Consider the following 24,144-nt stretch of genomic DNA (forward strand, 5'->3'; position numbering starts at 1 on the left):
GCCATCATGTCCCCCCAGCCAGGGCCATCATCAGCCCCATGCCAAGCCATCTGCCGCCCCCGACCCCTCTGCTACTTACCTTTCCTGCAGGGCTGGCTGATGGAGTCCGCGAGGCGAGACGGGCCGCGTCTTCTTCCCAGCATGCACTGGGAGACCTGACGTCACACGCATCAGCGCGCTAGCGCGCTGACGATGCGTAAACGGAAGGCCCTGCAGCGCGGTACCACGGAGCGGTAAGTGAGAAGCTTATTCACTACCGCTCCGTGGTATATCGCGATATGACGATATGCCAAAAATCTATATCGTCAACCGAATTGATGACGATATTTTGGCATATCGTTTATATCGCCCAGTCCTACTCTGCAGGCACACTGACATGAGTGAGCTCGTCACTCTCCTTGATATGTCTGTGCGAGTGAGAGAGCCCCATAGACATACACAATGCGGTCATCTTGGTCACGCAACACAGAGGCTGGAGAGAGCGCGATAAATGCTGACTTTTCCCAGCCGCTTAATAAGAGATTGGTTTCCAAGTTTTCTCCAAGTGGATTTCTTCGGCTGAAGTTTTGAGTCCCCTTTATTGTGATACTGTGGAGCCTCGGCCCACTGAAGTGTTCTCTGAGACAGACCCTAAAAACAACTAAGAAGTTTTGAGATTTTTCAAGCAAGAGATGCATGTCTGATGATTATTTGTATTTTATATCAGGTATATGGTTTATGGGTTGTAAAGACTTCTCTCTTTTGCAGATTATTTCTCTCAGCACTTGGGAGAATATGAAAGTGTCCTGGCAGCACTGGAGGACCTGAATCTCTCTATATTGAAGGCTATGGACAAAACCAAGCAAGTAAGATTATATATAACTATCGATATATAAGAAAACTGTAGAATAAGTGCTGGACCTTATTAACTAGACATCTTATTGCATTATATGTTACAATAACATTTGCTGCAGGATCTGTTGACACTATACAAATAAATATTATTATTCACCCAAGTCATCTTGAGATTGCCATTCTATTACAATACAAGTCTATGGGGCTTCGGGCAGTTTCGTAGACCCACTTGCTTACGGACCTGCTGTAGTTTTGAAAGAGTATCCTGGTGTCCGAGTGGAATTATAGTTACAATTTAATAGGCAGGGTGTCGAAAGTCTGATCTAATATTGATGACCTATCCTCAAGAAAGGCTTGATGACTCTTTTAATGTACCAGACATTCACTTATAGTTAGCAGTAAAAAGAAAAGAATATATAGTTTGCATACTTTTTCCTAGGTAGGATTGCATGTAAGACGGCCTATACCATCTGGATCTCCGTAAGGGGGACCATTGAGCTGCTGAGCTGCTGTATCTCGCCCAGTGAAGCAGCTCTCTGCTTGGTACTGATGAAGCAATAGACCAAGGGCTCAGCTATTATCCTCTGTGTAAATCCGTATTTGGTATGATCCTTATCTTGGTCTGCAAGAAATTTAGATGGGCATCAAAAATGAAAGTCAACGGTGGGTATTTGGAGGCCATGCTCTTTGTAAAGTAGGTTTTGACATCCCTTTAAGGCCATGTTACGTTACCCGGGCCATAGTGTAAGTGAGCGCCAATCTGCTAGATTACATGACTCAATTATTGTTCATAAATATCACTTCACTGTTTTCCACTCAACCGGACTTCATCAAGATTCTGGGAGTCCGGTTATCACCTTTCTCCAGGCTATTAAAAGAATTGTCTTTGTTTTTATGTGTTCCTTGATCAGAGCAAAATAGACAGTTCTGTACAAGCGGCGCTGCAAAAATAGGAAAGTCATCCTTGACATCTCCTCTCAGCTATGGCCTCTTTGGTGTTTGACTGTGTTCTCGGATACGGGGAACAGCAGAATGTGGCAAAGTAGGTTGGTCCATATTCTGCTGCTTTCTCATGCTTCTCCTAAGGTGGCTGGGTTGATACTGTGGGGACCTCCCTTGGTACAATCAGGGTGTTTGTGAGGGAACAATTCATTAAATAAGTTCAAGGGAGGCCTGGATGCTTTTTTGAAAAATATTGTTATGGGCATTAAATTTCTGGTGATAAATTGATCCAGGGATTATTCTGATTGCCATTGGAGTCGGGAAAGAATTTTCTCCCTGTGATGGGCCAATTGTCGTCTGCCTCATGGGGGTTTTCGCATTCCCCTGGATCAGCACAGTAGGGTTTTCCTGGGTTGAACCTTATGGACTCTTGTCTTCTTTCAACCTTATTAACTATGTAACTATAAAAAAGAAAAAAAGCTGTAGGGATTCAAGCCTGACCCCTGGTAACTTCAATCCATAAGCTCATCAAGAGGTCCTCCTACTCTAAGACTGTTCAGGAGAATGTGGTTTCTAGCAGGTTGACCAGTTGGCACCATCTTGGACCTTCCACCTCTTCTAGCAGTGCTCTTTGTGTAATTCCTCTTCAATGCCACATGGTATTTCATGGTCTTGAATAGATTCTGGCTCCTATTTGGACAATTGCTTTGTGGTTTACCTGGAAATCCCTGGTTATGAACTGGAACTGGACTGCCACAGGTTGGTTTGTAGCCTGGTCAGTGACTATACCCTCATGGTCAGTTTGGATTATTATAATGAAGAATGAGAGGATTGACAAATCTTTCTCCCCACGGTGCGTCTATTCTTTAATACTTTCCAGCCTGTGACTTCCTATCCCCGTTTTTCTACCCGATCCCTGGTCGCTGTCACTTTGTTGTTGATTGGTGTGTAGGTATACTAGAATTATTATGTAGTGCATTGTATTATGTATAATGTAGGGTTGTTAGGATTAGAGATGAGCGAATCGGGTTCGAGTCGATCCGAACCCAAACGTTCGGCATTTGATTAGCGGGGGCTGCTGAACTTGGATAAAGCTCTAAGGTTGTCTGGAAAACATGGATACAGCCAATGACTATATCCATGATTTCCACATAGCCTTAGGGCTTTATTCAAGTTCACCAGCCACCGCTAATCAAATGCCAAAAGTTCAGGTTTGGATCGACTCGAGCATGCTCCAGGTTCGCTTATCTCTAGTTACTATGTATAATGTAGGCCTGTACTGTATCATACTTTATACTCTTGTATTAAAATGTACGTCTTATTTATTCTACTCTTAGCCAGCCTGTTCTGCATGACATTATATTGTATGTTTGTATTTGATGGCCATAGACCCAAGATCATCTCTCTTCAGGTGGGCAGAAATCACTTTTTATCCCTGGATCAGGCATTGACTCACAGAATCTGGTGGCACAAGGAAGCAATGGCCATTTTCTTTTTTCAAGGAACATTACTTGTAAAACTCCCTACATCAGCCAGATCTCTTCAAGGGCATTGAGTAATCTCTAAACCTCCCTCTTTATCCCCCAAGAAGAAATTCCTTAAAAAATTGTTAAGTCAGTGGTTTGTACCTTTTGCATGGTAGCATTTTTTATTCTCCCATTCACGTCCTTTATTGTGCAGAGAGAGAATTGCAAAGTATTCATTTAAATGTATTCAGATTCCAACTAAAAATAACCCGACTTGCCATGTGCTTGGAGAAGTCTTATAATTATAAAGTAAGTTGGGTAGAGTTCTGCAAAGTAATTCAGACGTTAATTATAGAGAAGGAGTCTCTACAGAGCTGATAACCTGATGCAGCAAATATCCTGCTGGCTGGGAGTAAGATAATAAGACTTCTTATTAATAAAACTGCTTGTCCTCAATGAGAAAATAGTAACTAAACGTCTTGTATTTGACCCATCCAGCAGTTTTACATAATCTCCTTCCAGCTGGTACGGGAGCGTATTGCATCTTTATTTTCCTTGGGTGATGGCTCCTCTCTATTCTGGTTTCCATTTTTCTTGCATAGGTCCAGTGACCGGAAATATAGACATAAGCAATTTTATATGAAAGTTTGGACGCCCCCATGTCAGATTATGGGTTGTGTTAATTTTCTGAGAAAGAGGAGTATAGATCCATAGAACGTAAGGTGGAGGCCCAGAGGTGTCAAAGGTGAATGTTGTGCTGGTTAATAACCTGGGGGAAGCTGCTGCCAGCCATATGGTTTCCCTGCAGCAGCCCCTGCTGGGCAAGTGTGTAAGGAAGATGAAATCGGGATAACTTTGAACTGTCCCAGACCCCCATTGCCGCACACTGTCACCCACTGCCCATAGTGAGACTAAGGCCTTATTCACACGTTTAGTAAAGTTGTCCGTAATTTGCGGATCCCTAATCACAGTTCAACTTAGAACACATTGATTTCTATTGGGCAATTCACGCAGTCTGTTTTAATTTTGATCCATAGTCCGTTCCGTAAAAACAAGGACATGTCCTGGTGCGGATTGTAATTGCAGTACGGATTACCAATAGAAGTCTATGGGATCTGTATTTTTTACGGACATCACGGATGTCACAGCCGTGACGTCCGCAAAGAACACCGATCAGATCTATGTAAACTAGTACTATTCACATTTTACGGAAACGGATGCAATTTATGGAGTAAAAATAGCGGGGTTTTTGCCGTCAAGAAAAATTACTGAACGTGTGAATGAGGCCTAAGGATTCCTTCCATACTTGTTATTCTCTATTCAATCTCCTTCCCCCAGTTCGGAGCTGCTTCGTTCTGCTGAAGACACAAAAATCTGTGTGTGAGCTTTTCTCTCTGTCTCCCCTCTCCCTTCCGAGACAGATGATGTAAACAAGTCCCTATCTGCAACTTTGTAATTCTGGGAGGGAGAATCACAGTGAGTTGCTCAGCAACTTGACTTAAGATTAACCCTCCCAGCATTACAAAGAAGATACAAAGTTGCAGATAAAGCATGCCAGGGACTAGTTTACATTAGCTGTCTTGGAAGGGAGGGGGAGATGGAGAGAAAAGCTCACACACAATTTTTTGTTTCTTCAGCAGAAAGAAGCAGCTCAGAACTGGGGAAGGAGACTGAATAGATAATAATATGTTTGGAATAAATTGTTAGTCTCACCATGGGCATCAACATATGAAAACTTATGTTTGAGTGCAATACCCCTTTAATGGGGTATGCCCATTTCACCAAAGATGCCACCTGCCTGCAGAATAATTTATAAGTAGCTATTGGTGGAGGTCTAACTAATGGGATGTCTGCAGACCCAGAGAACACAAGACAATTGTGGCCCAGAATAAATAAAGGGCACTGTATATGTGCAGCAAGAACTCCATTCATTCTCTGTAGGGCTCCTGAACATTGCCACGCCTAAAAGAGCCTTTAGTCAAGTTCTTCATCAATGCCTTGACTATCCAAAATAGTAATGTCTCTGAGCTGGATGTGGACAGTCCAAGACAAAATGAGAAAATAGCCATAAAACATCCTGAAATCAATTCATAAGACAGCACCCTATAAGGGCCAGTTCACACAGAGTATAATTGGCTGAATTCCTAAGAGGCCCTACAAGGTACCGTAAAAAAACAAGAACCGCCCTGGTCTATATTACAGATATTATTACGCCAGGCTCTGAGACCCTCGCAGACACAATAACTTCATGTAAATATTTTGGCAACTGCAATTGAAAGAAGGAAAATATTGAGCTGAGGAAGCTAATAATGTATTGACCAACCAGCTGACTATAGCAGCCATTCAGAACGCTCATGCCGTCCCTTTATGCCTGGATTCTTTTCAATTTCTGTTCCAGAACAATTATTTTTGACCCGATAGTTTGAAGTATTTGTTATAGGAAGAAAAGCACAATGGTAATGACAGCCCTAAGATGTCTGTCTGATAAAAGAGGTGTTCTAAATAATGACAATGAACATAACAAGGCAAGCTGTTTATCTCAGGGAGGGGGGATCAATCCTTCAAAGCTGGAATAAAAATGTTACAAAGAGAGCTATACAATGGGTATAAAGGAATAAAAGGTGCAGCGTGCTGGTGCAAAGAAGAAAGGGAAAGAAGCCGCTGGAGCTCTATAACCTGAAGTGTAGGTTTCCTGATTTGATGTAGAGTGTTTACAGTGGTGCAGGTTCATTTTAAAGGAGAACTGGCAGAGTGCTGGGGAGGATGAAAGAAGTAATGTGCTCTCACTTTACCACCACCAGCGCTGGTGCCGGTGTCCCGCAGCTTCGGTCCCCCCAGTCCTGGCTGCTTCTAGGTCTATGTGGGGACCTGGGACATCACATGTTAGGCACATAAAGTCCCAGGTCCCCACTCAAAGGCAGAAGCTCCTGGGATCGGGGATCCAGACCTGTGGTATACCGGCTTCAACAGTACAGGACATGTAGTATTACACTGTACTGTAGAGAGGAGATATTGGACATACACAGCAATACAGGACATGTAGTATCACACTGTACTGTAGAGAGGAGATACTAGACACACACACACACACACACACACAGACAGTAGTACAAGACCTGTAGTATAACACTGTCCTGTAGAGAGGAGATACCAGACACACACAGCAGTACAGGACATGTAGTATCACACTGTACTGTAGAAAGGAGATTCTAGACACACACAGCAGTACAGGACATGTAGTATCGTACTGTACTGTAGAGAGGAGATACCAGACACACACAGCTGTACAGGACATGTAGTATCACATTGCACTGTAGAGAGGAGATACTGAACACACACAGCAGTACAAGACATGTACTGTAGTATCACACTGTACTGTAGAGAGGAGATACCAGACACACAGCAGTACAGGACATGTAGTATCACACTGTACTATAGAGAGGAGATACTAGACACACACAGCAGTACAGAACATGTAGTATCACACTGTACTGGAGAGAGGAGATTATAGACACACACAGCAGTACAGGACATATAGTATCGTACTGTACTGTAGAGAGGAGATACCAGACACACACAGCAGTACAGGACATGTAGTATCACACTGTACTGTAGAGAGGAGATACTAGACGCACACAGCAGTACAGGACATGTAATATCACACTGTACTGTAGAGAGGAGATACCAGACACACAGCAGTACAGGACATGTAGTATCGTACTGTACTGTAGGAGATACCAGACACACACAGCTGTACAGGACATGTAGTTTCACATTGCACTGTAGAGAGGAGATACTGAACACACACAGCAGTACAGGACATGTAGTATCACACTGTACTGTAGAGAGGAGATACCAGACACACAGCAGTACAGGACATGTTGTATCACACTGTACTATAGAGAGGAGATACTAGACACACACAGCAGTACAGAACATGTAGTATCACACTGTACTGGAGAGAGGAGATTGTAGACACACACAGCAGTACAGGACATGTAGTATCACACTATACTGTACAGAGGAGATACCAGACACACACAGCAGTACAGGACATGTAGTATCACACTGTACTGTAGAGAGGAGATACTAGACACAGCAGTACAGGACATGTAGTATCAGACTATACTGTAGAGTAGATACTAGACACACACAGCAGTACAGGACATGTAGTATCACACTATACTCTACAGAGGAGATACCAGACACACACAGCAGTACAGGACATGTAGTATCACACTGTACTGTAGAGAGGAGATACTAGACACAGCAGTACAGGACATGTAGTATCACACTATACTGTAGAGGAGATAGTAGACACACACAGCAGTACAGGACATGTAGTATCACACTGTACTGTAGAGGAGATACTAGACACACAGCAGTGCAGGACATGTAGTATCATATTATATTGTAGAGGAGATACCAGACACACACACAGCAGTACAGGACATGTACACATAGAAGCCCAGGGAAACTACTGTACTGTAGAGAGGCACTACTAGACAGCCGATGACTGCAGGCACTTCAGTAATACTGGGGGTTCACCAGTAATATGGCCACTTTTATTCATCGATCATCTAGTTATTCACATGTGCCACAGATCCTGACTGTCTGTAGCATTGTATGCTGAGTCTGGTCTCAAATAAGGATGGTCCAGAAAGGACCATTGTATGTTGAAAATATTGTAACCTGAGGCCATTGTAAGTTAAGGGACCACTGTACAGTACAATAAGCATGTTTTTATGCACTTACCTCTCCCCGTGCCCACAGTGAGCAGTGGGAGCGGCCTTGGGACCCCCGCCAGAAGTCATTTTCCTCCGTGTTGTGATGACATCATGAATGGGAAAATGCCTGTCCCGGCTGCTGAATTGGCCGCTCAGCCAATCAGTGACTGGAGCGGCGTCTCATCCAGTCACTGACTGACTGAGCAGCCAGTCCATCAGCCGAGTCGTGACATGGACACCCTGGAAATCCTGGCGGGAATCCCGCTGCCGCTCACTGCGGGCACGAGGAGAGGTAGGTGCCTACTAGTCATCAATTACCCCCCTCCCCCTGCAGGCTGCAGTCTTTTAGCAATCGCTATACTTCTCCTTTAAGAAACTAAACAAACTGTGATAAAAAAAACGTCCAGTCTGTATAGCATGAGAGCCGCTGACATTTTTACACTGCATTCGGCTATGCTTTTACCTCTGTTTATACTGAGCAGCATTTATTACCTTTTATCAGGTCCCGGTTGCTGTGCAACAAATCCATCTTGGATTTCCCCATGAGTTTTAGCAAGTCCAGAATTCTGATGTTGCCGTTTTGCAGAATTTATTCTAAGTTAATGCATTATAGAAGAGCCAGTTAAGTAGCTTTATCGACCAGGGGTATTGTGCTCTTTAGGTTCTTCTTAATTAAATAATTTAAAATAATTTAATTTATATAGTTTTGAGGCGAAATGATAAATGGAATTAACTATTACAAAAAATATTGTGAGGAGCTGTTTAATGTGAACCCTGTTAGAGAGAAAGGGGAAGTCCTAAAGATTATTTCATTAAAAGGGTACTCCGGCTGATTTTTTTTTTTTCCAAGTCAACTGGTGTCAGAAAGATATACAGATTTGTGCATTACTTCTATTCGAAAATCTAAGGTCTTCCAGTATTTAACAGCTGCTGTATGTCCTGCAGGAAGTGATGTATTCTTTTTCAGTCTGACGCAGTGCTCTCTGCTTCCACCTCTGTCTGTTACAGGAACTCTCCAGAGCAGGAGAGGGTTTTCTAAGGGGATTTGCTACTGCTCTGAACAGTTTCTGACATGGACAGAGGTGGCAGCAGAGAGCACTGTGGCAGACTAGAAAGAATACACCACTTCCTGCAGGACATACAGCAGCTGATAAGTACTGGAGATTTTTAATCAGATGTAAGTTACAAATCTGTATAAGTTTGTTGATTTAAAAATATTTTCTTTCTCCAGGGTACCTTATTGAACACTGTAGGGCACATGCTGTAAGAATCCTGACTGGTCACAAGATGGCCGAACTGGACATCATCTAGGAGTTGCCTTTCCTGCGTCCTAACAATAGTTCCTCTTACTCAGATACCCCTAAGACTTCACACTATAGAATCAGCGGGTGAATTTCAAGCAGAATCCGCAGTGCCGATTACGTAGTGTGAACATACCCTTACAGTAGAGCTAAACTGTACTAAAACCAGATGGTCACATGGAAGTACATATTAATGCTAATAATGAATAGGTATAAAAAAGACAAACTCATCAATAGATGACAAAGAGCGAGTGATGATAAGATGAATGATGGCAGTCAAGTACTGAGGCAGACAGGTGATAAACTGAAATAAACTCAAAAATCTTTCCCTGCAGTTTCCATGTCCAGATCCTGCTAGAGAAAATAACCTGGTGGTTGTATGGTTGCAGCGCTGCCCCCTGTGTTTTATTACTTTTATCTTACAATGTTATTGCTTATGTGGTCGGCCATTCACAGACACTACTTTATACAAATTGGGGGAGATTTATCAAACATGGTGTAAAGTGAGACTGGCTCAGTTGCCCCTAGCAACCAATCAGATTCTACTTTTTATTTTCCAAAGAGTCTGTGAGGAATTAAAAATGGAATCTGATTGGTTGCTAGGGGCAACTGAGCCAGTTTCACTTTACACCATATTTGATAAATTGCCCCCATTATGTGGTATAACGTGCCCGAATGTGTGGGTGGAGCCCTCCCTAGTCCAATTTACTTAGACTACTTGGAAAGAATACACTACTTCCTTCAGGGCATACATCAGCTGATAAGTATGGACGACTTGAGATTTTTAAATAGAAGTAAATTACAAATCTATATAACTTTATGAAGCCAGTTGATTTGAAAGAAAAAGATTTTCAACGGAGTACCCCTTTAACCTCTTAAGGACCCATGACGTACCGGTACGTCATGGATCACTGTCACTTAAGGACCCATGACGTACCGGTATGCGGGTCCTTTAAGAGGGCGCCGCGGACCGGCCGTATGTAATCGGGAGAGATGGCCTGCTGAAATACACTGCAGGCCATCTCTCCCTGTCGGCATGGGGGGTTTTTAACCCCCCCCCCCCCCCCATGCCGACGATCGCTGCTATTGGCTGATCAGTTCAGATCAGAACCTCGGAACCTTTCTGGGCCATCGGTGACCCGGAAAATAATGCCGGCCGGTGCTGTTCGAGACCGCACCGACCGCCATTACTGTTAAAAGTAATGGTGGCCATGGTGCCACGTCCTGATCGCCGTGATTGGCCAGCCGATACCGGCCGGCCGATCACGGCGATCAAAGTCCCCAAAAGTGATAAATACCTGCTCTGGACCCCTCAGCTAGGTAGCTGAGGGGTCCAAAGCAGGTATTTGGCCACACTCACCGGATCCCGGGGTCCCGATCGGTGTCTTCCGGGTTTCGTGACGTCATCTTCTTCCGTTCGGGTCTTTGGCCTTTTCCGTTGGCCCCTCGGATGTCCTCGACTTTTTTTCGGCGCTCTGCTGCCCTCTAGCGGCTCATCCCTTATCAGCAGCTATAGGGATGTTCAGCATGTAGTAAATGTTTTTTTTTTTTTATTTAATTTTATTTTTGTATTTTCCGCACCCTTAAGCTGCCGAGTGTTGATCTGCATCGCACGTAAGTGCAATGCTAATTAGCAACTGCCACGGTCCGCTGATATAAGTGCGGCATTTATCAGCAACACCATTTTTGGAGTAGTTTTTTTTTTTTTATACTGAATGTTAAAAAAAAAACGTAAAAAACACTACATTACACTACACTACATTGAATAAAGTTTTACACTACACCACTACATACCCCATATACCAATCCCTATATAAAAATGGCCCCCAGGGCGTTTTCGGTGTCGGACACATACGCTATTATTGCCTCCGACACCGAAACAGCCAGTGAGGATGAATGGGGGGATCCTTTTTTCCTCCATTCATCCTCATCCTCATCATCCAGTGATGTATCTGGCTGCCCCCCAGACACGTCTTTTCCGCCAGTACCGTCCCAATAAGAGATGACGGTATGGCGTGAATTCTACACACTCTGTGAGAGTACCTCAGGGTACACTTACAGATTTAGGGTACGTGCACACTGCGGAATGGCGAAGGATAACCCTTTGTGCATTCCGCAGCTGGCACCCACCGGCGGACTGCTGCAGGCGCGCGTCTCCACCCATGTCATAGACTCCATCCTATGCATGGGTGGATTCCATCCAAAGAATGAACACATTGGACGGAGAGCGGAATCTGCCTGTGCATTGAATGGAGTCTATGACATGGACGGAGACGCGCGCCCGCATCAGTCTGCCGGTGGGTGCCAGCTGCGGAATGCACAAAGGGTTATCCTTCGCCATTCCGCAGTGTGCACATACCCTTAAAGTGTATGTAGGAAGGGACACCCGAATCCAGCCCCAGATGCCCCCCCCCCATCCTCGGAGTTAGTGGGAAGATCGTTCGGGAACTGTTCTTCCCACTGCTGGATAAAGGTCACCACCCGTACGGGGATAACTTTTATACCAGCGCCCCCTCTTCTGGTCCCTCGCTGCCCGAGCTACTGTAGCTTGCGGCACGATCCGAAAATATCAGAAGCAGTAATAAAGCCCTAATATTTAGCAGCCATGGAGCGGACCCAGCGCTTCTGGATATGAAGGACCCCGTATCGCACCAGGAAAACATTTTCCAGGTGACGTCCCCACACACTGGAAAACAGGAGACCCCAGAAGAAGTGCAGAGTGTGGGGTAACAGGGGGATCAGGAAGGACACCATTTTCCAGTGTGACACCTGTCCTGATCCCCCCGGCCTCTGCATACTGGATCGCTCCAAGGCGCACCACACGTCACTGGGGTTCTACATTATCTAAATTCTGTCCCTTATTCCTATTTCAGGGGTCACGCTGATCCAGGGATTATTCTGATCGCCATTATGGAGTCAGGAAGTAATTTTTCCCCTGTGATGAGGCTACTGTCGTCTGCCTTACGAGGGTTTTTTTTTGCCTTCCTCTGGATCAACACAGGTTGAATTTGATGGACACCTGTCATTTTCAACCTAATAAACTAATAATTGGCCTAATACCCCCAAATAAATTAGAATTGTCCCTTTTCCCCAGCTAAATAGGTATGGCCGCCATTCCCATTTGAGGATGCCATGATGCAATTACAAAGCCTCTGTGCGGCCAGGACAGTAGAAACCCCCCACAAGTGACCCCATTCTGGAAACTACACCCCATAAGGAATCTAACAAGGGGGGCAGTGGGGATATGGTCCCCTGGTGACGGCCACATTTGGGACGTGAAAATGAAAAGAATGGTATTTTTTATTTTCACACCACATATTCTACATATGTGCCTGTTACCAGTGGGGTCCATACGCTCACTGCACCCCTTGTTAGATTCCTTATGGGGTGTAATTTCCAGAATGGGGTCACATGTGTTTTTTTTTTACTGTCCTGGCAACACAGGAGCTTTGTAATTGCGACATGGCCTCCATCCTCCATTCCAGCCTCTAAATGGCGCTCTGTCCCTTTGGTGGCTTGCCCAGTGCCCATATGGCACATTATGTCCACATGTGGGGTATTTTCGTACTCAGGGGAAAATACTCTACATGTTTTGCGTTTATTTTCTTTTTTAACCCCTTGTGGAAATGGAAAAAAATCAAGGCTAGACCAACATTTAGTGTAATTTTTTTAAATTTTTTTACTCTAAATCATTGATCTTGTCTTGATTTTTCCATTTTCACAAGGGGCTAAAAGATAAAAAAAACACAAAATGTGTAGAGCAATTTTCCCTGCGTCCGTAAATACCCCACATGTGGACATAAAGCGCCATGCGGGTGCAGGGTAAGCCTCCAAAGGGAAGGAGCGCCATTTGGTTTTTTGAGGCTAGATTTGGCTGGAATAGATTTCGAGGGGCCATATTGCATTTAAAAGGCCTCTGTGTTAAAAGATTTTTTTTTTTTAATTTTTAGTCTAAATCATTGATCTTGTCTTGATTTTTCCTTTTTCACAAGGGGTTAAAAGAGAAAAAAAACAAAACAAAATGTGTAGAGCAATTTCCCCCGAGTCCGTAAATACCCCACATGTGGACATAAAGCGCCATGTGGGCACAGGGCAAGCCTCCGAAGGTAAGGAGCGCCATTTGGATTTTGGAGGTTAGATTTGGCTAGAATGGATGATGATGAACGCCATGTCGGATTTACAGAGCCGTTGTGCTGCCAAAACAGTGGAAACCCCCCACAAGTGACCCCATTCTGAAAACTACACCCCTCAAGGAATCTAACAAGGGGAGCAATGAGGATATGGACCCCTTGATGACGGCCACATTTGTGGCGTGAAAGTGAAAAAATTAAAATTTTCACTTTCACGTCACATTTTTCCACATTTGTGCCCGTCACCAGTGGGGTCCATATGCTCACTGCACCCCTTGTCAGATTCCTTAAGGGGTGTAGTTTCCAGAATGGGGTCACTTGTGGGGGGTTTCCAGTGTTTTGGCAACACGAGGGCTCTGTAAATGCGACGTAGCCCTTGAAATCAATTCCAGTGAAATCCAGCTTCCAAAAGCCAATTGGCGCTCCTTCCCTTTGTAGGCTCGTCCTGCGCCCGCTTGGCACTTTATGTCCACATGTTGGGTATTTCCTTCCTCGGGAGAAACTGCGCTACATGTTTTGTGGTTTTTTTTCCCTTTTATCCCTTCGTGAAAATGAAAAATTGAAGGCTAGAACAACGTTTTAGTGTAAAAAATAAATTTTTCTTTTTTCACACCATATTGTTAGGAAAATCTGTGAAGCACCTATGGGGTCCAGATGCTCACCGCACCCCTTGTTACATTCCTTGAGGGGTGTAGTTTTCTAAATGGTGTCCCTTTAGGGGTGTTTTTTAGGTTTTGGCACCCCAGAGCCTCTGCCAACCTGAAGTGGTACGGTCAAAAATGACCAAATATAACGGAGCCATTGAAATTCACTAGGCGCTCCCTTATATCTGAGGCTTGTGGTTGCGTGAAATAGCGCATTAGGGCCACATATGGGGTATTTCTATAAACTGCAGAAACGGGCAATAAATATGGGGGTGCATTTCTCTGGTAATAGGTTTATAATTATGAAAAATATTGGATTACAATAAAATCTCTGCACAGAAAATTTTAAAATTTCTTACACACTTAGCTTTTATTTCTGTGACTCCCCTAAAGGGTTAAAAAACTTTCTGGATGTGCTTTTGCAGAGTTTTGGGGGTGCAGTTTCTGAAATGGGGTGCTTTGTGGGGCTTTCTAACATACAGTCCCCTCAAATACACTTTATACCTGAACAGGTCCCTAAAAATATCCGATTTTGAAGTTTTACTGAAAATTTGGAAATTTGCTGCTAATGTTTTACGCTTTCTATTGTCTAAAACAATTAAAGATAGTTTAATAAATGCCGCCAACATAAAATAGACATGTTGCTAATGCTATTTAATATATAATTTATGTGGTTTAACCATTTTCTGTATAAGCAGAAAAGTTTTAAAGTTGGAAAAATGCATTTTTTCAAAATTTTTCACGTTATTTGGGGTTTTTTCATGTGAAGATTTATATTGCAATATATATATATATATATATATATATATATATATATATATATACACATATACCTGGTATGAAGTTGTGGTGATGTTTACTGACAGTTTTTATATCACTTATTCGCACACCCCCCCATCTCTCTCCCATATCCACTGTCAGCTTATACTGATCTGTATTCCTACCGTGCAACTTTTTTTGCCCTCTATCATTTGCTACCTTTTTTGCTTTGTGTCTTCTTTCCCCCTCACTTCTATTTTCAGGCTTTTAATATGAGCACAGTGGGAATCCCTCCATTCCCCTTACTATTCATGAAACCTGTTATTTTGATCTAACAGCTGCAGATGTTGTTCGGTGAGATTATCTGTCTCTCCATACACCTCCAGCACCGAGCAGAAGTCAGGGACCAGACTTTTTTTTATTACTATTCCGCATAGAACAGCCGTTCTCTTGCAGAGTGGATTGTGTACAGTGCGGTATAATGACAACGGGTGAGGTTGTGAAAAAAATACTGCAGATTTACATTCCGAATTCGCCTGTCTATAATTTTATCTATAACCAAAAGTTAAACATGGTAGAGGATCATTATAAGTATAGGGCTAAAGGGGTATTCCACTCAAAAATAACTTTTCCTATGTTGCTGCCCATGGTGAGACTAACAATTCCTTCCATATATGTTATTATCTATTCAGTCTCTTTCCCCCAGTTCTCAGCTACTGCTTTCTGCTGAAGACACAAAAATCTGTGTGTGAGCTTTTCTTTCCGTCTCCCCCTCTCCCCCTCTCCCCCTCCTCCCTTCTGAAACAGCTGAGTTAAACAAGTCCCTGGCAGGGGGGCTTCTAGTATATGTGTAAAGTAAAAGAAAAATGTATTTTTAATAACACAAAATCCCCTCCCCTAATAAAAGTCTGAATCACCCCCCTTTCCCCATTTTATAAATAAAAATAAATAAACACATAAATAAACAAACATGTTTGCTATCGCCGCGTGCGTAATCGCCCGAACTATTAATTAATCACATTCCTGATCTCACATGGTAAACGGCGTCAGCACAAAAAAATCCCAAAGTGCAAAATTGTGCATTTTTGGTCGCATCAAATCCAGAATAATTGTAATAAAAAGCGATCAAAAAGTCATATATGCGCAATCAAGGTACCGATAGAAAAATCACATCATGGCGCAAAAAATGACACCTCACACAGCCCCATAGACCAAAGGATAAAAGCGCTATAAGCCCCCCCCCCCCCCCCCAAATAAAAAAAAAAACATTTTTTTTTTCAATTTCACCACACATATGATTTTTTTCTGGTTTCCCGGCACATTTTAGGCAAAAATTACATCTGCCATAGCAAAGTACAATTAGTTGCGCAAAAAATAAGGGCTCATTTGGGTCTCTAGGTGGAAAAATGCAGGCGCTATGGCCTTATATACACGAGGAGGGAAAAACGAAAACGCAAAAATGAAAACTGGCTGTGTCCCCTAAGGGTTAATCTGAGGTCAAGTTGCTGATGAACTCACTGTCAGGAATCAAGCCGCGCGCTCGGCCCCTGCCTCTGCCGAGGCTCGTGGTTCAGCTGGGAGGGACGCTGATGGCGTCCGTGGTTACGGGCAGGGCTGGTTGCTGAGGGCGCGCCGACGGCGTCCTTAGCGGCCGGTCTGCTGTTTGTGCGCTGCGGTGCTTTTAACCTTTTAGTCCGTTTCTGGTTTTGTTACGTTCCTTGTTACGTCTTCTGTTATCCGTTCCATGTTTTTCAGTTCTCTCTGCACTTTCTTGCTGTGGCTCATTCACTTTTTGTTTCTGCTGTGTTGTGACCCACACCTGACACCTAGCCAGTTAGATGTCAGCACCTAGCTTCCTGCTCACTATAAATCCCAGCCCCTTCCCTCACTCCAATGCCTGTGATAGCGCCTTGAGCCTAGAACTAGCAATCCCCTGACCATTTGTTATAGTGACTCTGACCTTTTGGATCTTGTGACCTCGACTTTGCTTTTTTGGATTTTGATTTTGTACCTCTGTTACCGATTGTTGCCGACTCTGCTTCCTGACCATTCCTTATTGTGTTGTGTTCGTCTGTCTTTGTTCTGTGTACCACTGCATACAGCATAGGGATTGCCGTCCAGTTGTCCCTAGCTGTTAGAGCTTTGAGGCAAGTAGGTAGGGGCAGCGGGGCGGGTGCCAGCTCAGGGCTCACCTGTCCTTGTCTCCTGTTCTGCCTCACACTCACTGTGATTAACCCTCCCAGTATTATAAAGAAGCTACAATGTTGCAGATAAAGCCAACCAGGGACTTGTTTCACTCAGCTGTCTCGGAAGGGAGGGGGGAAGGGGAGATGGAGAGAGAGGTTCACACACAGATTTTTTATGTTTTCAGCAGAAAGCAGCAGCTCAGAACTAGGGAGAAGGAGACTGAATACATAATAACAAATATAGAAGGAATTGTTAGTATGACTATGGAATGAACAGCAAAATATTAAAAGTTATGTTTGAGTGGAATACCCCTTTAACATAGAAACATTCATCACAAGGCTTATGGTGCATTGTTTACCTAGAGAAAGGCAAATAAATGTAATATTGTTTTACCCTCACCCTGACAAGTCACCATGCAGTAAGAGTAGACATGGTTTCAACAGCAGGCCATGTGTTAAGCAGAGTACAATTCCCATAATGCCTTGCTGATGTCATGTAAAGCTGGTTTCCCTCACCTGTATACCCATGGCTACCAAAGCACAAGTCTCCACATTATTATGTGCTCCTCACTGCTGAGTCTATTACTTTAGTACTAAATGAGTTCCAAAGTCCTATGATCTGCTCATCCTCCTGTAACTACAACTAAGCATGCTCGACCATAAAGCCAAAGCTCAAGTACAGGTCGTAAGTGGTAAGCGACCATACTGATTGAATACATTTATGCAATACTTTGGGGAGCAAGGACCCTTGCTCTTCAAAGTATTCCATAGATGTATTCATTCAATAAAGCACACTGTACACTACATTACATTACTTTACATAGACACCCATAGAAACAATAAAGTCCCATAGACTTCTACATATAGAGCGCCTCCTGCTGGACACTCCATAGGAATGACACCGTTCGTCGTGACGTCACTGTTTCTGAGAGAATTCTAACACTCCATGATCTACTAAATTAGGGAAATAGCCCTATATGTGCATTTCCCATAATTAATGTACATTAGACATTTGTCTAACTTTCTATGAGTAATAACATATCAAAAAATAATTTTGACTTCTCCTTTAATAATCAATATGACTATATAAATAAAGGAGAGTGCTATATACTATTTGATGGGTATCTGTATTTGTGCACATAGATATGACACATTAGATTTGATCTCCAGATGGTATCCTAGTTAATGGGATATATTTGGGCCTTCTATTCCCCTGGGTCAAAAAACGCCTTTCCTATGTATATTAAAATCTGTCACTAAACGTGGCCAAAAACAGAGCATGAATTCTCTTTAATTTCTGACTGGTCAGCGACATTGCTGATTCCCCTTCATCTCAGGCGATTATTATATTACCACCGCTTTGCTGTAGAGTATGAGTAGCTTCTATTCCAGGCGTCTCACACATAAGATGACTTCTTATGGCATGTCAAGCGGTGAAGATTACGGACTCTGCAAGCGAACAAATGATCTGAGGGTTTTCAGCAGCGTGATTCTCCAGGTCTTTGTTTATAGGGAACATTAATCCCACAGAGCAGCAAGTTCCAGCCGTGTCATTTCCTTCCCGGTTTTTAATAATACATAACTAACTTCTATAGAGTTCTCTATAAACGCGGTCACAGAGGAACTCAATGATCCAAACGTTGAGAACGAAATCCAAGTTTAAAGTTTAAAGCGCATTTTTGGTCACATCAAATTCAGAAAAATTGCAATAAAAAGCAATCAAAAAGTCATATATATGCAATCAAGGTACCTATAGAAAGAACAGATCATGGCTCAAAAAATGACCCCTTACACGGCCCCATAGACCAAGAAATAAAAGCATTATAAGCATGGTCATAGAGCTATTTTGGGGAACATTTATTTTTTTTAAAGGTTTAAATTTAAAGCCATCAAATAAAATAAAGTTATGTAAGTTACATATCATTGTAATCATACCGGCTTGAGAAACAAGTATAACAAGTCAGGTTTTCCATAGGAAGAACAGCGTAAAGACAAAAACCAAACCCCCCTTCCCCCTAATAAAACAAAATTGTGTTTATTTTCAATTTCACCGCGCATGTAATTTTTTCTGGTATTACAGCATATTTTATGCAAAAATTATGTCTGCTATTGCAAAGTGCAATTAGTGGCGGACAAAAAATGGGCTCATGTAAGTCTGTAGGTAAAATAATACAAGTGCAATGGTCTTTTAAACACGAGGAGGAAGAAACAATAGCACAAAAATGAAAAAAAGTCTTCAAGTACTTTTAAGCTGCTGTATGTCCTGCAAGAAGTGGTGTACTCTCTCCGTTCTGACACAGTGCTCTCTGCTGCCACCTCTGTCCATGTCAGGAACTGTCCAGAGCAGTAGCAATTTCCATAGAAAACCTATCCTGCTCTCCAGACTAGAAAGAATACACCACTTCATGAAGGATTTACAGCAGCTGATAAGTACTGGAAAACCTGATATTTTTTTGAATAGGTGAAAATTATAAATCTCTGGCACTTTCTAGCACCAGTTGATTTGAAAGAAAAAAAAAATTGGCCCCCAACCCTCTATGCATAGCTGCCATTTTTACCATGATTTTTCAAAATTTTTTGGTGAAATATTTTATTATAATTAAAAAAAAAAAAAGGCAATGAAATCATGTAGGAAAAACAGCCTATCTGAATGAAGCCTAATGGACAAACATTTCCATTAGCCACTGAGTAAAATGAATCCATCACGCGGACCGGACAAGTAAAAAAATTACAAAATTACCGTCATTACAGAAAATGTGGCTGGATCAGACACATGAAAGGAGAAGTTAAACAGATTATGTCCAGGTACATTAAAATATACATAATAGCTGCAAAAGGTGACTGAACAAAGTATTGCAAGCAGCATTATAGAAGCCTGTAAAACAAGACCCCTTACATCAATAGAAACATAAAAAAATCACATCTTTTGGAACTCAATACGGCAACGATGACAACCAAGTCTCGGCATTACTATTGATGTTTTTGACATTATCCTATGAACATGTGACCATAAAGATCCATATCACAGGGGTATTGACCTAATAACTATAACATAACAAGACCTTCCAAGCCTTTGGAGATTAGTATGTGGTGGGTGTTTAACAGACAGGCAGCTCCTTCATCCTACCAATGATTCTGCCTATGACTGATCAAAAAAAAATAGTGTTTTAGCTAGACATAATTGTACTCCCTGTAGACGAGGCCGATCTGTGAGAAAGCCGCGCGTTCTCCTGCGGGAGTAGAAAATGACAACTATGGAAAGATAAGGGATACATCAGCGGCATACCAAATCATCTCCTATGATAATCAGCCATCGGCCCCTGATTAGATCACTCCGGGGATATGTCCTCGCAGTTTGTCAAAATGGAACAGAAAATCCCCGGAAATAGATAAAGTCGCGTTTGTTGTTCCCTTTTAATTTAAAAACTGACAAAAAAACACAACGGCGGCAATTCCCCCGGCAGATTAGGTTGTTAAATTTCCTTCATAAAACACAAAAAAGATTGGAAGATGAATTGGTCTGGCCATTGACGATGCATAAAAATGATCAGGTTAATAATTGGTACAACTCTCGAGCACTTGTGGCAATGACAAGCAATCAATACAGCAAGAGATGATTGCCTTTGGATCGGACCCCTGCTGTGCTGATGGTCGCTTCCATCACGGTGGGGGTCTAGGAGCTGTAATCATCAAGTGTTGTAGGGGCCCATTACCATGTCTGGCCAATATAAAGGAAATGTTTAGATTTGAAATTAGAGAAGTGTAATGTGTAAATTAAGTTTTCATATATATGGGGAAAAAAAATCACAAAAATTTTAAATTATTCTTTTTTTTTTTTACACTGACTACTAAGGCTCACGATAGGCAGATACGTCCGACTTTACAAAAGTCACCTTTTAGCATTGATTTCAGGATCATCAGAAGGTTAGACTATATTATTCCCCTGTTAAAGGGCTTTCTAGGACTTTTTATTTATTTATTAATGGCCTATTGAAGTGAATGGGAGCTGAGCTGCAGTAATCCAGCATGATGGTTTTCTTCAGGCTTCATTCATGACTCAGAACTTCCAATTCTCAGAACTCATCTAGATATCAATGGTTTATTCTAAAGATTTTTTTAAAAAAATATAAAATCCCTTTAAGAAACTGGAAGCATGACCAGATCGGAGGATTGAAAACACACAAAAAACTACTAAAACAAAACCAACTCAAACAAAATAAATAAAAAAAAAAACATTATAAAAAATATCAGACTCATTCAGAATCTTTTTTTAAAAATTTTTTGCTAATTATCTATGGGTGGTGACAGTATGTGAACCTTTGCTTTCAGTCTTTGACGCCCTTGTACAGCCATAGCTGCATCCAACATATCTGGTAGGTGTTTCGTCCTTTATATTGGCTTGGGAGAATTTTATACCATTCCTTTATACAAAAAAGCTTTAGCTCAGTTACATTGGTGGCTTTCCTCCCATAGGGTAGGTTCACACTACAGAATCCGCGCAGATAAATTCCGTTGCTCGAACCCGTTTACGGCGGCGCGCATATCCGCCACCAGTCTATGGTGGGCGGTTTCCACATTCCGCAGAAAGAAGTGACATGTCAATTCATAACATGGCACAAGCGGATATGCGCACCACTGTGAATGAATACGAGCGACGGAATCCATAGACTGCTCACTTTAGGTCCTTCCAGAACATCTCTATTGGTCAGGTCAGGACTTGGCAACTCCAAAACATTAAATTGTTCTATATCCAAAATGTGGGTGGTAGTATGAGGTTCAGACTGTCCACCATATTTTCTGACATCTTTATTCTGCATCATGTGATACTTGACACACACACACACACCCATTATATACATAAACACTGTAGTTACACGTATCATAGACATGTACACAGAACACGCTTCTACATCCTTCCCTGTAACTTTTTGTAATTAAAAGGAGTCTGGCAGCAGCTGAAAACATGAAACAGATTCTCTAATTGACAAACATCCAAGATCAGAGCATCTATAAAGTAACCCCTTAGGCGATCTATGAATTTATTCTGTTTCATGCTCAGATTAATTTTTACTCTTTTGTGACATATCATATAGGAGAATAATAAAGCATAGATAGCAATTGCTTCCTAGCAAAAGGGGCAGCCGGACAGCGTCAGGATGTTCGGCCGCCACCAAACGTTTAGTGCACCACCATTTGTAACATCCCGAAGCCTGACAGAGCATGGATGTCATATGCAATTTTATTTTTTATTATTTATTACATACAGCACATACCTAAATATTGGTGCAGACCAAGTAGACCTATTAGAGATGAGCCCAACTGGAGTATGCTGGAGTTTGATTGTTTGGCATTTGATTACCGATGGCTGAAGAAGCCCTAAAGCTGCAAATGAGGCTCCACAGACTCATATTTTTCATATTTGTATTTCCCAGAGGGCAATGGTCTCCCTGAGATCAGTGATCATTTTACTGTGGTGGAAAACATGAATACAGCCATAGGACTCCCTAGGGCTGCATCCAACTTCTTCAGCCGCTGGTATTCAAATGCTGAACTCGAGCATGCTCGACTGACACTTTGGCCCTGTTGCAGCCGCTAGGCCCGGAAAGCTGTGGAGCACAGACGAGAAGACCAGGAGGTAACGCGTTAGGTGTTTGGGCAAGGGCTGCATGGACATTGCTAATGATATCCATGCAACCCTTACTTCCCTATTATCAGGCCGTCTAATAGATCCAGTAAACAAGCAACGATCTAGCAAATTGGCCCTTGTTTACTAAAATGATCGGCCGTAGTCAGCCTGTGTAATAGTACCCGAACACCTATTCATCAATGGGACAGAAGTGTTTGGTGGCATGAGGGAAACTGATATTAGGGCATATATACAGTTTATGTTTATGTGTATATGTATCTGATCTTTTCATCATGTTGCCTGTTTTTATTTACTATTCAGCTCTGCTGTACCGGCGGCACACTCGGCTCTGCTGCACTGGCGGCACACTCCGCTCTGCTGCACCGGCGGCACACTCCGCTCTGCTGCACCGGCGGCACACTCCGCTCTGCTGCACCGGCGGCACACTCCGCTCTGCTGCACCGGCGGCACACTCCGCTCTGCTGCACCGGCGGCACACTCCGCTCTGCTGCACCAGCGGCACACTCGGCTCTGCTGCACATACCTGTTCATATATACTTTCTGCATGTACAGCAGATATTCCTCACTTGTCCCCGCTGAACCCTTCTGGCATAGCGCTCCAATGTGCCACAAAGGATCAGCCGGCCTGTACATAAAATGGGAGCAGACAGGTATATGGCAGACGTGCACTGACATCGTTGAGTACTTCTGAGTAATGTGCTAGAAGAAAAGCCCAGATTGGCTCTGACACTTTTACAGTGAGTGCAGCAAGGTGCCAGTATATAGATATATGTACTATTATGCAGTCAGCTCTTCCTCTTCCCTCTCTCCCCTATGATTCCTGCTATACAGCGCAGATTTCCACTTTACCTTCTATCCCGGCGGATCTGTTTGTTGCACCACAATGCGCAGCGGATTCATCAGCAGGATAATTTCTATAAAGGTTTATTTGCTTCTGCTCTGCACAATTAAATCGGACTCATACGTGAGCTGACATGTTAAATGACTTGTTTTTACAGTACAAGAGGCGGCGAATACAGAACTCGTCAGTGTTAAGAGATAGCAAGTGACACAGTCAATTCCCCCAGAGCGCAATATCTGTATATAGTGGAAGACAGGACGGAGATGGTCAGGAGCCAGCGAGGGCCATTGTGTCACTTCAATAAGCACCAGCTACGTGCACATCTGTCTGCCTCACTTAAAGGGACTGTCTCATAAGGACTTAGTTCTCTGTTCGATCACACCAATCCAAGCATTTATAACTATAGGGGTAGAGTTATTAAAGGGATTCTGTCAGCTCTGTGTGAGGTATGGAGACCCTAGCAGTTAGGTCATACTAAGGTAAACTACCCGTGGGCCTGTTTAATGTGATGGCTGTTTATAAACCTATAGATCCCCTCTTTTTTTGTACAGTTAAAGAGACAGAGAGACGTCATGAGAGACGCCATGTCTCATCCGTTTGTGTACAGTGGTCCGTGCTGGATCGTGCCATCAATCAAGCAGGGGGTGCAGGGATTACCAGCCCTGGC

The 24,144-nt window shown here is 42.8% G+C and overlaps 1 protein-coding gene across 1 annotated transcript in view; it reads left to right on the forward strand.

Moving 5' to 3' along the window:
- Positions 1-24,144, forward strand: part of NECAB1 (N-terminal EF-hand calcium binding protein 1) — a 117,324-nt gene that overhangs the window by 54,294 nt on the left and 38,886 nt on the right. Inside the window, exon 5 of the mRNA XM_069959890.1 lies at positions 748-845. Within this exon, the coding sequence (XP_069815991.1) occupies positions 748-845 (98 nt within the window). The remainder of the gene's footprint in view (positions 1-747; positions 846-24,144) is intronic.

The sequence above is a fragment of the Dendropsophus ebraccatus genome, chromosome 2, assembly GCF_027789765.1.
Source record: "Dendropsophus ebraccatus isolate aDenEbr1 chromosome 2, aDenEbr1.pat, whole genome shotgun sequence".
NCBI lineage: Eukaryota > Metazoa > Chordata > Amphibia > Anura > Hylidae > Dendropsophus > Dendropsophus ebraccatus.